Source organism: Mobula birostris, chromosome 3, assembly GCF_030028105.1.
Source record: "Mobula birostris isolate sMobBir1 chromosome 3, sMobBir1.hap1, whole genome shotgun sequence".
Classification (NCBI taxonomy): domain Eukaryota; kingdom Metazoa; phylum Chordata; class Chondrichthyes; order Myliobatiformes; family Myliobatidae; genus Mobula; species Mobula birostris.
In genome coordinates this window covers 166,562,002-166,579,882 of record NC_092372.1, presented here as the reverse complement: position 1 = coordinate 166,579,882, position 17,881 = coordinate 166,562,002, and the positions used below count along the sequence as shown (strand labels likewise).

General features: G+C 41.0%; 1 protein-coding gene across 1 annotated transcript in view; it reads left to right on the top strand.

Moving 5' to 3' along the window:
- The window catches only part of LOC140195398 (E3 ubiquitin-protein ligase HECW1-like), a 409,392-nt gene that overhangs the window by 356,108 nt on the left and 35,403 nt on the right, over window positions 1-17,881 (top strand). The window contains exon 23 of the mRNA XM_072253630.1: window positions 10,275-10,373. Coding sequence (XP_072109731.1) covers window positions 10,275-10,373 — 99 coding nt within the window. The remainder of the gene's footprint in view (window positions 1-10,274; window positions 10,374-17,881) is intronic.

Below are 17,881 nucleotides of genomic sequence, written 5' to 3'. Positions count from 1 at the left end.
GACTAGACTCATACTATATATGTATTGAGATAGTTTTCTTCTAACATTTTGTTGCTGCAAGAATTGCACTTCAAAACAAGCACTTATATGTATTTAAATGTGTTCAACAGCCGCTCTTTGTGGCCAATATAGAAACAGCTGTACAGCCAGCACAATATGTCCACTGTTAGAAAATGGCTTTCAGCCACAACACTTTTCTAAAAGTAGCTTACAATTAGATTTCAGCTTGATAACATCTAAATTGGAAAGTATATTTTCATTCCTTCTTAAAGGGGCTACCTATTGAATTAAAGGGAGTGCAGCATGATCATTTGATCTGGTTCACTGTTCTGCCTTACCAGGCATTTTGCTGAGGAGATGTTTAATTCCTACTGAATATTCAATAGATACTGCTTTTCCTGTCTCTGTCTTCTCCCTTCCCTGCCTACTCAAAATAAAATCCATATCCAAGAAAGGTTTCCTCTGGAAACCCAGCCAAAAGGCTATCAAAATTTGGGAATCGAGTTTAATAATTTGGCAAAGTTTTAATTGTAATTTAGGATTTCCCATTATCTGATGTCAATTCTGATTATAGCATACTGCAGGAAATAATGAATGGTCAAACCAGAGACACTTAATAAATTTCTACAAGTCTGAAACAAATGGTTACTGTGGTGGTACCACCTTGAACTTCATTCACGCCCAAGATCAAAATATTGCACATTTTCAGGGGTGCATATAGGCCATCCAGGAGCAAAGCCTGGCATAAGATATCCATGGGGAAAGGACCAGCAGTTTTCATCATAGAGCATGACCTAGACTTGGACTGATTATCGGGCAAGTGGTATGGGTAAGGAAGGTGGAGATTAGGGCTTTGTAGAATTGCTGGGATATGAGAAACAGATTAGTGTACAGTTTGGTCTAAAGAAAATGCTAGATGAGAGGTAAGGGAGGGAGAGAGAAATGAGTGGGAGGGTCAGAGCCTGAAAAGGATAGATGATCCTACTGGCCAAGTGGTTGGAGGCAGGTGTAAGTATCAGAACCTAGACAGAATCGCATATTGTGGAGCATTGGGAGAGATGGAGATCAAGGAGGACACTGTGAATGGGGTGCTGTTGCAATAGGGCCAATTAAAGTATTGGAGAGGCATTATCACATCTTATTCCATGGCAAGTCTTGTCCCAATGTAGAGTGATAGAGATGTACTTTATGGAACAGGCCCTTTGGTTCATCATCCATGCTGACCAAGATGCCGTCTTGAGCTAATTCAGTTGCCTGCAATTATCCCATATCCCTCTAAACCAGGGGTCTTATCTTGGGTTCCCTGAATAGATTCCAGGGGGTCTGTGAACTTGGATGGGAAAAAAAATTACATCTTTACTTTCACAAACATCTGACTGAAATTTAACATTTCCTTCAATAAAGAATGTAGACAACAAACCACAGTGATATTAGCAGTGCCTGTGACTTTACCAATAATAGAAACCACAGATATTTTCATGTCATATATTGTTATCAGTATCTCAAAATATCATTTACAGAATGCTCATCACTACTTCAAAATTATGGTAGTTATTAGACACCGCTAGATTGAACGTAATCGCAGCTCGTTCAACGTAGCTGGCCAATTATTGGGCAGCCCTGTGATTGGAAGTCCAACGTGACACGCATGTTGCTTTGTCAAAGATCACCCCACATTTAATGTTTGTGTTCAAGCTAAGCAACAACAGCTTTCACAGTGATAGACCTTTAAAAAATAAAATATAATTTTAACTTGCCTATATTTTAAATGTATATAATCTTATTTAATGCATTAATAAGGAAGTACATATATTACTATACCACAAATGTGTTTTTTAATATTTTGATAACTATATTTCAATATAATTGATTTATTTTGTAATCCAATGTACTTTATTTTATATATTTAAATGCATTATTTTGAGAAGGGGTTCATAGGCTTCACTAGACTGTTAAAAATTGTAACCACCTATACCACTTCCTCAGGTAACTGATTCAATGTTCCCACCACTTTCTTCGTGAAAAATTTGCCTTTCAGGTCGCCTTTAAATTTTTCCTTCCCACCTTAAACCAATGCCCTCTATCCTGGGAAAAAGACTGACTATCCAAATTATCTTTGCCCCCTCCCCCAAGATTTAATAAACCTCCATAATGCCACCACTCAGCCTCCTTCACTCCAGGAAAAACTGCTCCAGCCTCTCCTGTCTCTCCTTAGTTCTCCAGTGCTGGCAACATCCTCATGAATCTTTTCCACGCCATCTCTAGCTGAATCACATCCTTCCTATAGTCCGGTGACCAAAACTACGCACATTATTCCATGTGTAGACTCACCAACGTCTTGTACAGCTGTAACATGACATGCCAGTTCTTGTACTCAGCGACCCATCCTATGAAGACAAGCACGTCATGTATTAAATTTCTATTATTGTCCACCTTGGAGTCATAGTAACAAGCCTAGGTCTTCTTTTAAAATAGTTAACTCTAGTTTGCTTGATATTTTTCCCATTTTGTTCATTATAATATATTCAATCCAACTATCATTCTCAGTTTTAAAACTCTACCCCATAAATAATGGTAATCAAAAAACTGCAGATGAAAACAAAAACTCTTTCCTATTTCTGAGAGTCTTCAGTGTGAAATGTTAATTCTGTTTCTTCCTAGATGCTCCTTAATCTACTGTTCTTTGCCTTAAATGTAGTGCATTTCTTTTGCCAAACTACTTCTTATCTTCATTTCGGTCATTTAAAATGATGACATTTCAGAATAATTAAAAAATGGAGGCCTCTGTAGGAGGGAAGGGTTAGATTGAATTTCGAGTGGGTAAAAAGGTGGGCACAGCATTCTGTATTCTATTCCCACAGATCAAAAAGGGACCAATTCATCCACTATCCCTGCGTTAACTCATTAAAATAACTAATTAGGGTCACTGCCTCTCTTTTATCCCTCAATCATTTGAATGTTCCTTTCAATAACATGCCCTACCACCTTTAACAATCCCTGTTGAATCTTCATCTACCACCCTTTCCAAAAGGGAACTCCTGATTCTTGTCCTCTCATTTTATTCCTCTAATGGCATCATCTCTGATCATTTTAATTTCCCAACTTAATCATTTTATCATTTGTGTTTCCCCATTGTACTAAAATATTTAGTGTTCACGCACACAGCCCGCACAATTTTCGCCTGCTTCTGCTCTAATGCCTTCATCAAAATGGTCGATTTGCTTTTATTTGTACCAAGTAAATCTTTCTATCCTTTCTATTCTGCCAGTTAGTTGGGGGAGTAATCTGGTGTTGCCAGCAATGAAGTTCAATTCCTAAGCCTGAACCCTAATCTTCTAAGTCATTTTTTAACTTAAACCCCTATTTAATCAGTTGCAAGTCATTTTGATATTGGAGACACAGCAGACTGCAGCCCGGAATCTGAAGCTACAAACAATCCACTGGATTGTCTCACTGAGTTGAGCTGAGTTGAGTTGAGCAATATCTGTAGAGGGAAAGGAATTGTTGACGTTTTGGGTTGAAACCTTGCATCAGGATTCACAAAGACGGCTAGTATAAAGAGAAATTGGGGGAGTGTGAAGCAAGAGTTCAAGACGACTGGTGGATTGAGGAAGGGTGGAAGGTAACAGACGTTTTTCCAGGTAGGGGAGGGAGTGGGAGTAGAGTTGGGAGATAGTGGCAAGATGGAGAGGGTCAAAGAGAGAGAGAAAAAAAATGAGAGTTAATTGGAACAAGATAGGCGAGGAGTGTGTGAAGGCTAAAAACAGGCTCCGAAGGGAGATGAGCTGAAAGATAAACTGTACCAGTGCTGGACTTTGATAAGTAAGCAGTGTGATAATGGAGAGTGAATGGCAGATGGAACCAAAGCCAGACAGGGAAGTGGGGATGCATTTGGTAAACATTGTCTGTAGTGGATGGATGATGGAGACTGGGGACGGGGAATTATCGAGAGAAAGGGGACGAAAATGGATCAGAAGGAGAGGGATAAACAACCCACTGGAGGGGAGGGTTACCTAAAGCTGAAAAACTCAACATTAATGCCATTAGTTGTAGACTACCCAGGTGGAATGTGAGATGTCGTACAAGATAGTTTGCATTGGCCTTCATCCTGACGGTAGAGAAACATAGAAACATAGAAAATAGGTGCAGGAGTAGGCCATTCGGCCCTTCGAACCTGCACTGCCATTCAGTACGATCATGGCTGATCATCCAACTCAGAACCCTGTACCAGCCTTCCCTCCATACCCCCTGATCCCTTTAGCCACAAGGGCCATATCTAACTCCCTCTTAAATATAGCCAATGAACTGGCCTCAACTGTTTCCTGTGGCAGAGAATTCCACAGATTCACCACTCTCTGTGTGAAGAAGTTTTCCTCATCTCGGTCCTAAAAGGCTTCCCCTTTATCCTCAAACTGTGACCCCTCATTCTGGACTTCCCCAACATCGGGAACAATCTTCCTGCATCTAGCCTGTCCAATCTCTTTAGGATTTTATACGTTTCAATCAGATCCCCCCTCAATCTTCTAAATTCCAACGAGTATAAGCCTAGTTCATCCAGTCTTTCATCATATGAAAGTCCTGCCATCCCAGGAATCAATCTGGTGAAACTTCTTTGTACTCCCTCTATGACAAGGATGTCTTTCCTCAGATTAGGGGACCAAAACTGCACACAATACTCCAGGTGTGGTCTCACCAAGGCCTTGTACAACTGCAGTAGTACCTCCTTGCTCCTGTACTCGAATACTCTCGCTATAAATGCCAACATACCATTCACCTTTTTCACCCCTTGCTGTACCTGCATGCCCACTTTCAATGACTGGTGTATAATGACACCCAGGTCTTGTTGCACCTCCCCTTTTCCTAATCGGCCACCATTCAGATAATAATCCGTTTTCCTGTTTTTGCCACCAAAGTGGATAACTTCATATTTATCCACATTAAATTGCCAAGGCCAGGGATAGATAGGTGACTGTGGGAAGGAGAAGGGGAAATGAAACAGCATGCAACTAAGGGCTAAGGATGCTCACTGAGGGCCAAATGCAGGTACAAAATGGACATCCTATTGATTTGGTCTTACCAATGTAAAGGAACCCACATCAGGAGCACCAAACACAGTAGATAAGATTGAGAAGATGCACTTGAACCTTTGTCTCAACTGGAAGAACTGATGTGGTCCCTGGATTGTAGTGAGGGAGGGGATGTAAGGACAAGTGCTACACCTCTTGTGACTGACTGTAGGCAAGACGTACTAGGAGTCATGGAGGGATGGGTGGAGTGGGGTGGTGTCGTGTTGGGCCAGTGGTTGGGAGGCCACGCCGGGCTGCAGGTCGGTAGGCCATGCTGGGCCAGCAGTTGGGAGGCCGCACTGGACCGGTGGTCAGAAAGCCGTGGGTTGTTGGACCAAGGCTACGGGTTGGTGGTCACTCTGCAAAGAAGGACTAAGTTCAAACTGTCGTTCTTCTTGATGCTGACACAGGATGTTTTCGAACTTCCAAGACATATGTAATTATCAGTGTGGACTGTAGTTTATATTGTCTCCTTCAGTTTTCTGTGTTTTCTTTCTTGTTGCCATTTTCTGGGAGTGTAATATGTTACTTTTTGTGTGAGGGAGGGGTTGGGGATTTGGAGGCTGATGTTCCTGTTGGTGTTTTTCTGCGTGGGCCATCTGTCCATTTTTTCATTTGTGAGAGAGAGGGTTGGGGGTTTGATATTGTCACTGCTTTTTTGAGTGGGAAGGGCTTGGGGGTTAGGGGTTTGATGTTCTGACTGCTGTTTTCCGGGCGGGCGATCTTCTAGTTTTGGTGTGAGGGAGTCGTTGGGGGGGGGGGGGGGGCATTGGGATCTGTGAGTTTTGTATCTTTTTCTATTTCATGCGGGGGGGGCGTTGATCTCTTTTCTTTCAATGATTTCCAGTTTTTCTGTATTTCTCAAGAAGATGAATCTTAGAGGTGTATTCTGTGTACATACTTTGATAATAAAATGAACCTTGAACTTTTGAGTCAGGGAGGGATGGGTGGGGTGAGATGAGTAGACCAGGGAGTCACAGTATTCCTTCCTTGCAAAATATTTTCCATAAAGTGTTTAAACCTGACCTGCTGAGAGATAAGAGAGTTTTCTAAACCATTTCCTTTTCCTGTAAAGTATATTAGAATAATTTACAATTGAGCAATATAAACATAAATTATTTTCCTGTAATTTGTTGCTCTTAATTATTTAATTAGCATTCTCTATTGTATAACTAACCATAATTGCTTATCCCACTCCTTACACGTCACCCAACAATCTCCTTATCAGTGGTGCCATTATTATTTTATGTCCCTATCCATAAACAGATAAAGCTTCAAGTTATATTTTACAGTATTAACTGATGTGAATATTTCTCTTTTTTCCATTCCTTCCTGTCATGACCCCAACATTCAAATGATGATCCTTTTCATGCTGACACTCTCTACTCCCCATCACCCAATTGTCACCCTATCTCTCAGACGCTCCCTCAAAAGGACATCTTACCCTTTCTTGGATTCCCTCCACCTTCTCCCAAGGCATTGGGGTTCTGAGGAGCAAATACTCTGAACTAAGTATGTGTGGCATAGCTTAACGTTTCCTCAATCTAAAACTCTGCAGCACTGGTAAAAGCTTGCAAAGTTTGCTCTCTTTTCTTCTATCTTTATTGACAAGTCCTTTGCAATACAATTTTTAAAAATCTCACAGAATATAGAAATTTACAGCACATTACAGGCCCTTTGGCCCATACTGTTGTGCCGACCATGTAACCTGTCTAGAATTTCCCGACGGCATAGCCCTCTATTTTTCTATGCTCCATGTACCTATCTATGAGCATGATCCAGATACTCATAATAATTTATTATAAACTACTGACATCTTTTACAAAGATGTCTCTCACATTTTGTTTTGCTATGAGGATTGAATTGCTGTGGAATAATTATTCATCATCTATTAGTCACAGTGCTGTGCTGTTTGAGCTGTTTCTCAGGTACACTGAAGACAACATTACACAATGTTAAACATGTCACTCAGGGTGGGGAACTTGGAATGATTATGAATAATGAACTACTGATAATTGCAGAAAGGGTAGATGGGTGCATGAATCAACCACAAAAGGATCTTGTTCTTTCTTTTCCTTTTATATCGAGTGTGGTATAACTGTAATACATTGGTAAAAGTGATCATAGTAGGTCAGAAAAACAAGTAAAATGCACTCCTGAATTTTGGGGAGAAAGTTTTGAAACTACTTTGTTGATAATATAGAGAAAATTGAAGAAACTATCTCTGCAGGATACCGTTTGCAATTAGTGGTGCAAGCATTCCTGGCAGTGTATTAACATCCAATAAAATGATGAGATGCATTCTTCTGCTGATGAGTAAGAACCATGACAAAACTCAGATTAAGCAATTTGAAAGCTGGTTCTTGGATATAAAAGATATGAAGTAAAAGTCACATTCCTCATCATGACCTGTAGGAACTGCATCAATTAGGATTAAGCTAACTAGTACCACTAATTACTTCTGGTTCTAGATTCCAGATTTGTGTTGGGCACGTGGCCAAGTGGTTAAGGTGTTCGTCTAGTGATCTGAAGGTCACTAGTTCGAGCCTCAGCTGTGGTAGTGTGTTTGTGTCTTTGAGCAAGGCACTTAACCACACATTGCTCTAGGGTCTGTGCGAGGAGTGGCACCCCACACAGACTTCCAATCTGCGCCTTGTAAGGCATGAAAATGCCTGATGCAGGCCTCTCATGGTCTGAGTCGACATTCCCTCCCTCCCCTAGATTCCAGCAACTGAGCCTGTCTTCAGACCACCAATCATCAATGTACAGTGGCACAGTACTGGCGTGTAATGATGTCTTCAAATTAGACTTCAAACATTGATAAAATGCCTTTAATATCTTACCAATCATACTATGTGTAAACCTTGCCCTTAAAAGAGTGAAAGTGTCCAAATAAAGAAAGTGAATTATTTACTCACAATGCTTGTTCCATTATTTTAATGTTTTCCAGTTGGTCAAACCTCCCTTCCGAAAAATTTCTTTCTATATATTTGGAATTGGTTTATTATTATTGTCACATGCCACAAGTGAAAAGCTTGTCTTGCATACAGATCAAATCTTTACACATTATATTGAGGTAAAACAAGGTAAAATAATAGCACTTTATAGAATAAAGTGCAAGAGCTACAGAGAATGTGTACTGCAGGTAAATGCAAAATCATTACAAGATAAATTATGAGGTCAAGAGTCCATCTTATCATGCTAGGGAACCATTCAATAGTCTCGAAACAGTGGGACAGAAGCTGTCCTTGAGCCTGGTGGTACATGTTTTCAAGCTTTTGTATCTTCTGCCTGGTAGGAGAGGAGAGGAGAGCGAATATTTGGGGTGGGTGGGGTCTTTGATTATGCTGGCCAATTTACTGAAGCAGCAAGAAGTATAGACAGACCCGGTGGAGAGGAGGTTGGTTCCAAAGCTGTGCTGAGCTGTGTATGCAAACCTCTGCAGTTTCTTGCTGTCACGTGCAGAGCAATTGCCATATTAAACCGTTATGCATCCTGATAGGATGCTTTCTGTGATGCATCAGTTAAAATTGGTAAGGCTGATAGGGTCATGCCAGATTTCTTTAGCCTCCTGAGGAAGTGGAAGCACTGATGAGCTTTCTTGGCCTTGGATTCTATGTGGTTAGACTACAATAGACTCTTGGTGATAGTCACTCCTAGGAGCTTGAAGTTCTCAACCCCCTCAACCTCAACACCATTAAGATAGGCAGGAGCACGTGCACTGTACCCCTTCCTGAGGTCCATGACCAGCTCTTTGGCATTGAGGGAAAGGCTGTGATCACCCTATATTACTAAGCTCTCCATTTCCTTCATGTACTCTGACTCGTTGTTATTTGAGATACCATCCACAATGATGATAGGTCATATCTCAAATAACAATGAGATAGGGTTAAAGCTGCACATTTACTAGTGTTTTATTATCAACTGGTGTGCAGAAGAATTGGTGTTTTAACCCTTATCTTTATGAACAGCAATAAGAAGGATAACATTTTTCAGTTAATGCAGGATTTAAATTTGAAACATTGACAATTCCTCAGTCCCCAGTCCTCTCCAGAGATGCTACTCAGTCTGCCGAGTTCCACCAGCGGATTCTTTGTTGTTCCATATTACAGCAAATTCAGTCTCTCGTGTCTCTGTCTAACATTTTTCAGAATCTTTCTGAATTTTACATACTCAGCGATACCAATATTTTAACTAGATATTCACTAAAATTCAGAAGTTGGATTTTTCTTTTAAATATTACAGTCCAGTCATTCCAGTTTGCTCTGTATGCTTATGTCCAGCTACTTGCTCAGTTCCAGTAACTAAATCTGAAGTGTATCAATTTCAATGGTTTTATTTAGCTTGGAGAACAATCAAAGAAGAACATTTCAGAAATAGGGCTAAGTGTTGGGACCACTTCCCTATTGCACATATTTGTGCAATAAGAGTCTTACATGAGACAAAGTGAGCTTGCCACCATGTATCCATTCCATTGTTTTACCTTCCATCTTTCCTCCTCTGTAATCATAGACTAATTAAAACTCTTCAATCTGAAACCTAACTCAATAGTCTGTTCACACAAACCCCTGAGCTCACTGACCTCCATCAGTTCCCAGGCTAGAAACACTTTGATTTTAAAACTCACATCTTTACTTTCATTTCCTTACATAGTTTCACTCTTTCATCTCTTTGTAGTCTTACAGCTCTCTGAAAGGTCTCTGTTCCTCCAATTCTACTTTCTTGTACATCTACTGTATAAATCACTCTGAATTGGCATTGTTCTTCATCTTGCTGGGCCATAAGCCCTGGAATTCTTTTCTGAAGCCCCTCTGGCTCCCTGGATGTCTCCTATGCGGCTCAATATTTGTTAAATGTTCCACAAAATTCCTTGGACTATATAGACATTTAGCTGTTATTTTATCCCATGTATTTTTTAATGTTACATGGCAGTTGTTTTCAGGAAAACCAGATGGAAAGTAAATCTGCTTTTGTCATCTTGGTACTGATTTTTTGCTCAAGTGTACTGCTCTTACAAGGGTTATTAAACTGTTCATTATTGCACTGCTCAGTATTGATGACTGGATGTAAACCATCTTCCATAACAGGGGAGTGTCCCAATTTAGATATTTTTCAGGTTGTAGGAGGCATAAATGAATAACCTAACATTAACAAGTGCGGCTTTAAATGGTTCCTTAATAACCTCACAGTGGTTACTCTTCCTTTCAGGTTCCGATTCAGTGGTCGTATTCTGGGCCTTGCCCTAATTCACCAGTACCTGTTGGATGCCTTCTTCACTCGGCCCTTCTATAAGGCACTACTACGGCTGTAAGTGTAGAACTCTGCAAGCCTCTGCACAAATTTGGTGGATTTATGTATCATAACTGTTTAGATATAGCTTCAAAAGCAATATCATTCTAATATACTTTGGAATGAGGTTCTGAGGCCATTTTATGTAATTTTAGCCCTTTAATAAATGTTTTATTAGCTTTAAATCGTAAACTTTCCTCTAGTTGAGGCTAACCAGAATCCCACAGCATGTAAAATCAAAAGCTAACATTGCAGACCCTACAGTTGTCAGTCAGCTTTGTTCCTCAGTTTTATCCACGGAGTTCCCTCGATCCATAATGTTTTGCTGGGCTATGTCATTGAATATTGTAAAGAATTCCAACTGCTCAATGGTTTTTGTGAAAAACAGTTACAATTGTAGCTTCGCAAGAGTTTGATATGGTAAAGATAGTAAGAATTTTCCCTTAAATTTCAGTCATGTTACAGGGGTGTTAGACTTTTATAATATCAATTTCAACAACTAAATGGAAAAATCTGTATGATTTTAACAATCAAAGCCTTGAAGACTCAGGATTATAATCCATGGTAGTTTAACAAATTGCCTGCATTGATGTATTTTGGATTTTTAAACTATTCAAACAATGTTTTAAAAGTGAGTGGATGTTAATGAATACATTATCATAGAAGACATAGAACAGAGATGAATGTGAAAGAGCAATGATATCTGGGTTCTCTTGTACTTGAGTAACAATTATTACAATATGCTTTTGCCAAAATTGTATTTTGCTGAGAACAGAATAAAGCACAGTCAATGGCAATTTGGATAAATTAAAACAAGTCCTCACTTTGAAGATTACTAAACCTCTAGTTTCAAACATGTGTGACAGTGAAAGTGTAGTTGAATAACTAATCCACTACATAACAGTAAGCCATTAAGACTTTAAAACTTAAAAAAAATCATCTGACCAGTTGATTCTGAGCCATTTAGTTATAGACGACCAAAGAGACAATGTCTCCTCAGAACCGAAAATCTGGTAAATGTGGTGCACAGTACTTTTTTCTTACTTATACATTTTGTAACTATTATCATACCCAGCTTTATTTTTTTTGGTCCACCAAAATAGCCATTCTTATTCAGTCAGACAACGAATGTCACAATAGGCTGTGCTGAACCAGTGTAGAAAAGATTTATGAGGACAAACACAAGATGCTGGAAATCCAGAGTGACTCACACAAAATGCTGGAAGAACTCAGCAGGTCAGACAGCATCTATGGAAAGGAATAGAAAATCTACATTTTGGCCAGTATTCTTCATCAGGACTGGGAAGGAAGGGGAAGAAGCCAGTATTAGAAAGTGGAGGGAGGGGAAGGAGTAAAAACTAGGTGATTGGTGAAGCCAGGAGTGGAGGAGGTAGGTGGGTGGGGGAGGAAGTGATAAGTGGTTAACATTGAGGGCTGAAGAAGAAGGAATCTGATAGGAGAGGAGAGGGGACCATGCGAGAAAGGGCACCAGAGGGAGGTGATAGGCAGGTAAGGAGAAGAGAAGAGGTAAGAGGGGAGCCAAAATAGGGAAGGGAAGAAGAGAGAAGAGGGAGGGGAATGAAATTACCTGAAGTTAGAGAAATCAATATTCATGCTCCAAACATCCCTTCCAGGTGAAGCAATACTTCACCTGTGAGTATGTCAGGGTCATCTGCTGTATCTGGTAAACCCAGTCTGGCCTCCTCTTCATCAATGAAAACCGACGTAGATGAGGGACCGCTTTGTCAAACACCTTTGCTCCATCCACAATAAGCATGATTTCCCGGTGGCCAAACATTTTAATTCCAATCCCAGTTCCCATTCCAACATGTTTGTCCATGGCCTCCTCTACTGGCACCATGAGGCCACTCTTAAGTTGAAGGAGCAGCACCTCATATTCCATCTGGGTAGCCTCCAACCTGATGGCATGAACATGGATATCTCTAACTTCCTTTTCCACCTAACACCCCCCAGCATCTCACTTCATCCTCCCTCCCCACCCACCTACCTCCCCCCTCATTCGGCTTCTAGCTTGCACTTCTTCCCCTCCCCCAACATTCTTATTCTGGCTTCTTCCTCCATCCTTTCCAGTCCTGGTGAAGGGTCTTGGCTTGAAACATATATGCCCTAATCCTTCCCATAGATGCTGCCTGACCTGTTGAGTTTCTTCAGCATTTTGTGATTTACAAGGATGTATACAGGACTGTAGACACTGAATTATAAGGAGAGGTTAGCTAGGAATTTATTCCATGGACTGCAGGAGACTGAGCAGTGATCTTATAGAGGACTATAAAAGCAAGAGATGAATAGAGTGAATTTCCCAGGGATGGAAAATCAAAAGCTAGAAGGCCTAAATTTGAAGGTGAGGGGGGGAAGATTTAATAGGATCTTGGGGGCAACATTTTTGCGCTAAGAATGGATCTACGTGGGCTGAGCTAGCAGAGTGGTTGAGGCAGGTATATGAGCAACTTTTAAAAAGCAGTTGGACAGGTACAAGGATTGGAAAGATTTAGAAGATTACAGGGCCAATTCTGGTAAAATGGGACTATCTTGGATGGGGTATCTTTGTCAGCATGTGCCAATTAGGTTGAAGAGCTGCTTCCATATTGTATCGCTCTACGACCCAGACACTACATTGATCAAAATCTGCACCAGTGCATTTTAAACTGAGATCAGTGGATAGCGAATAAGAGCAGGAGTTGTGATTGATGTAGTTCTCCTGGAGTTCTGCTGTGACTTTGAACAAAACCTACAGAATGATCAAGTGACAATGACATAGCACAAGGGGAAGAACCATTTTTGTAAATGCTACGAGCGTGCCTCACGTCCAACTTCCATTCTATTTTTGCATATTCGTTTTAATATTTTTGTTTTTTAAAATTTATTATTGAAGTATGTATATGTCACCATATACTACCCCAAGATTCATTTTCTTGCAGGCATGCACAGTAGATACAAAGAAACACAATAGAATCAATGCTATGGTCAGAAATTTCCATCTGCTCCAAAAGGGCAACAATTATACTCGGGCCCTAGAAAAGTAGGGTGAGCTTTCTTAATGACTATCATCCAGTTGCACTCACATCTATAGTGATGAAATGCTTTGAGAGGCTGGTCATGGCTAGAATCAACTTCTGCCTCAGCAAGAACCTGGACCTACTGTAATTTGCCTATTTCCACAGTATATCTATACCAGACACAATCTCAATGGCTCTTCATGTGGCCTTGTATCACCGGGACAATACAAACACCTGTATCAAGATGCTGTTCGTTGACTATAGCTCAGCGCTTAACACCATTATTCCTACAGTCCTGATTGAAAAGCTACAGAACCTGGGCCTCTGTACCTCCCTCTGCAATTGGAGCATCGATTTCCTAATCAGAAGACCACAATCTGTACAGATTGGTAATAAAGTCACCTCCCAGTTGATGAGCAACATTGGAGCCCTGAGGGGTGTGTGCTGAGCCCACTGCTCTACTATCTCTGTGTGGCTAGGCAGAGCTCAAATTCCATCTATAAATTTGCTGATGATACAACCATTGTTGGCAGAATCTCAGATGGAGACGAGAGGGTGTACAGGAGCGAGATATACCAGCTAGTTGAATGGTGTCGCAGCAACAACCTTGCACTCAATCTCAATAAGACCAAAGATTGAGGACTTCAGAAGGTAGGATGAGGGAACATGAGCCAATCCTCATAGAGAGATCAGATGTGGAGAGAGTGAGCAAATCAAGTTCCTGGGTGTCAATATCTCTGAGGATATAACCTGATCCCAACATATTGATGCAGCTGTAAGGAAGGCAAGACAGTGGCTATATTTCATTTGGAGTTTGAGGAGATCTGGTTTGTTGCCTAAGTTAACAAATTTCACGACATATGCCAGTGATGTTAAACCTGATTCTGATTTTGATTCTGAAAAACTCCACAGAAGCAAAATTGGACAAACAAACAATGTACAAAAAGCAAACATTACAAATACAAAAGAAGACAAATAAGATTAATCATAAATGAGCAATAAATAATTTTGAGAATGTGACTTGTAGATTTCTTGAAAGTGCGCCCATCGTTTGTGGAACCAGTTCATTATTGAGGTGAGTGAAGTTATCCACACTGATTCAGAAACCTGTTGGTTGAAGGGTAATAACTGTTCTTGAACCTGACAGAGTGGAACCTAAAAGCTCCTGTACCCTCTTCACCGTGACAGCAGTGAGAAGGGAGCATTGCCTTGGTGGTGAGGTCCTTGATGATAGATGCTTCTTTCCTGAGGTAGAGCTCTTTATAGATGTGCTCAACAGTGGGAAGGCTTTTTCTGTGATGAACTGGGCTGTATCTACTACATTTTGTAGGCTATTTCATTCATGGACAATGGTGATTCCACAGCAGCCTGCAATGCAACCAGTCAGGATACTCTCCACTGTCATCTAGAGAAGTTGGTCAAAGTTTTAAATGACATATCAAATCTGAACAAACTTCTAAGAAAGCAGAGGTGCTCCTGTGCCTTCTTGATAAAGGTACATACATGCTGGACCCAGGACACATCCTCCAAAATGATAACACTGGGGAATTTAAAATTGCTGACCAGCTCCACCTCTGATCCCCTGATGAGGACTGGCTCATGGGCTTCCGGTGTCCTCCTCCTGTATCAGTAATCAGCTCTTTGCTTTTGCTAACGTTGAGTGAGAGGTTGTTGCTATGACACCACTCAGCCAGATTTTCAGACTCTCTCCTATAAGCCAATTCATCAAAACAGTGCTGATTTGGCAAACAACAGAAATTTTGAATATGGAATTGGAGCTGTGCTTAGCCACACAGTCTTAAGTATAAAGCATCCCGATATTGCATCTTCACTGTCCAGATGTCTCAGGGATGATTGAAGAGCTAATAAAGCAGCATCTACAGCTGATCTGTTGTGACGGTAGGCAATTTGGAGCCCATCCGTCACTCCTCAGGCAGGAGTAGATATGTTTCTGAAACAACCTCTCAAATCCATTCATCACAGTATAAATTCTATTGGATGATAGTCATTGAGGCAGGTTATTACATTCTTCGTGATTGAAGCCTGCTTGAAGCAGGTGGGGACCGCAGACTGCCAAAGCGAGAGGTTAAAGATATCAGTAAACACTCCTGCCAGTTGATTTGCATCAGTCTTTGATACTCGGCCAGGTACACCATCTGGGCCAGATGCTTTCTGTGGGTTCACCCTCCTGAGGAATGCTCTCAAGTCGACCTCAGAGACTGAAATCACAGTGTCAACGGCAACTGTGGGAGTTTACGAAGGTGTTAGTTAAAGCGAGCATAAAAGGCATTGAGCTCATCTGAGAGCAAAGCTTTGCTGTCACATATGCCACTTGGTTTAGATTTAATTAATTTACTGTAATCAATACCTGATGTACAAATTGCCCTTATAAATAATCCCTTTTGGTTATGGAACATGATACTGTTGAATAGCTGCTCAGTGATTTCTGTGCATTTGTACGTGTTGAGTAATTACTCATATATAAAGTGACTATTATTATTCCTGGCTTACTACTGATGGCCAAATAAAGTCTGTATTTATAGAGTGATCCCGATAACCATGGATCCCTCATGGCAAAGCAAGTCCAACCACAGTGCAGTGAGAAGTTTCGAATAGCTGGCTCAGCCACACCCTCCAGCGTAGGCCAAACTGTCTCAACTGTAAGGTACTCTTGACTGTTTCTGAATGGCCCAGGTATTCACAAATGTTCAGTAACATTCAAAATCTTTTAAAAGTGCTAAAAGATTTGGAAAGTAGAAGAATAAAATGTTTAAGCTTAATTAATTAAAACATGAATTAATGCAATGGTTTGTCTCTTCTATTTCCTCCCATTGAAAGTATTAGTGCAACACGCACAAAGTGCTTGGGCAGGCTCTGCAGATTAGGCAGCTTCTACGGAAATTAATAAACAGTCAACTTTTCAGGACAGAATGAAAAGATATCTAGAAGGTAGCCAGTGAAGCCAGATGGATGGGAAAGGTAAAGGGCTGGAGAAGAAGGAATCTGACCATGGGAGAAAGAGAAGGAGGAGGGGACACAGGGGGAAGTGGTAGGCAAATGAGAAGAGGTAAAGGGCCAAGTGGGGAATAGAAGAAGAGGGGAGGGGGGAGGCATTTTTTTTTATCCAGAAGGAGAAATCGATATTCATGCCATCAGGTTGAATTGAATTGAATTAACCTTACTTATATCCTTCATATACATGAGGAGAAAAAATCTTTATGTTACATCTCTGTCTAAATGTGCAATTTTTAGTAGTTTGTAATAAATAGTATGTACAATAGGACAGTCAGTATAATATAGAAATTCAATTGTATCAACATGAGTTAATCAGTCTGATGGCCTGGTGGAAGAAGCTGTCCCGGAGCCTGTTGGTCCTGGCTTTTATGCTGCGGTACCCTTTCCCGGATGGTAGCAGCTGGAACAGTTTGTGGTTGGGGTGACTCAGGTCCCCAATGATTCTTCGGGCCCTTTTTACATACCTGTCTTTGTAAATGTCCTGAATAGTGGGAAGTTCACATCTACAGATGCGCTTGTCTGTACCACTCTCTGCAGAGTCCTGCGATTGAGGGAAGTACAGTTCCCATACCAGGCAGTGATGCAGCCAGTCAGGATGCTCTCAATTGTGCCCCTGTAGAAAATTCTTAGGATTTGGGGGCCCATACCAAACTTCTTCAACCATCTGAGGTGAAAGAGGCGTTCTTCTGCTTTTTTCACCACACAGGTGGTATGTACAGACCACGTGAGATCCTTGGTGATGTGTATACCGAAGAACTTAAAGCTGTTCACCCTCTAAACCCCAGATCCATTGATGTCAATAGGGGTTAGCCTGTCTCCATTCCTCCTGTAATCCACAACCAGCTCCTTTGATTTGCCAACATTGAGGGAGGCTACGCAGACAGAATATAAGGTGTTGCTCTTCCGCCTTGAGGGTGGCCTCATTTAGGCACAAGAGTAGGCCATGGACCAACATGTTGGAACAGGAATGGGAATCAGAATTAAAATGTTTGGCCACTGGGAAGTTCCACTTTTGACGGATAGAGCCGAGGGGATTGACGAAGCAGTCCCCCAATTTATAACAGGTCTCACCAATGTAGAGGAGGCTGCATCGGGAGCACTGTATGCCATAGATGAATCTAGCTGATTCGCAGGTGAAGTGTTACCTGACCTGGAAGTACTGTTTGGAGCCCTGAATGGAGATGAGGAAGGAGGTGAATAGGCAGGTGTGTGCCGGGAGGGAGGTTAATGGAGAGGGACAAATGGACAAGGGAATATTAGAGCGAGCAATCCCTGTGGAAAGTGGGGGGGAGGGGAGAAGAGAAGGGTAACAGACCTTATACCAGGTGCAGCCCATATGGGAATATCAACATTTACTAGTGAAACATATTTTAAATGAAACAGGGAGACCCACCCAAGATCAGTACAAAACTCAATTGTATTAAAGTGTAATGAGAATTCAATGACTTTTTTTGTCCATATTTCTGCCCAGCATTTGAACTTCAGAAATTATTT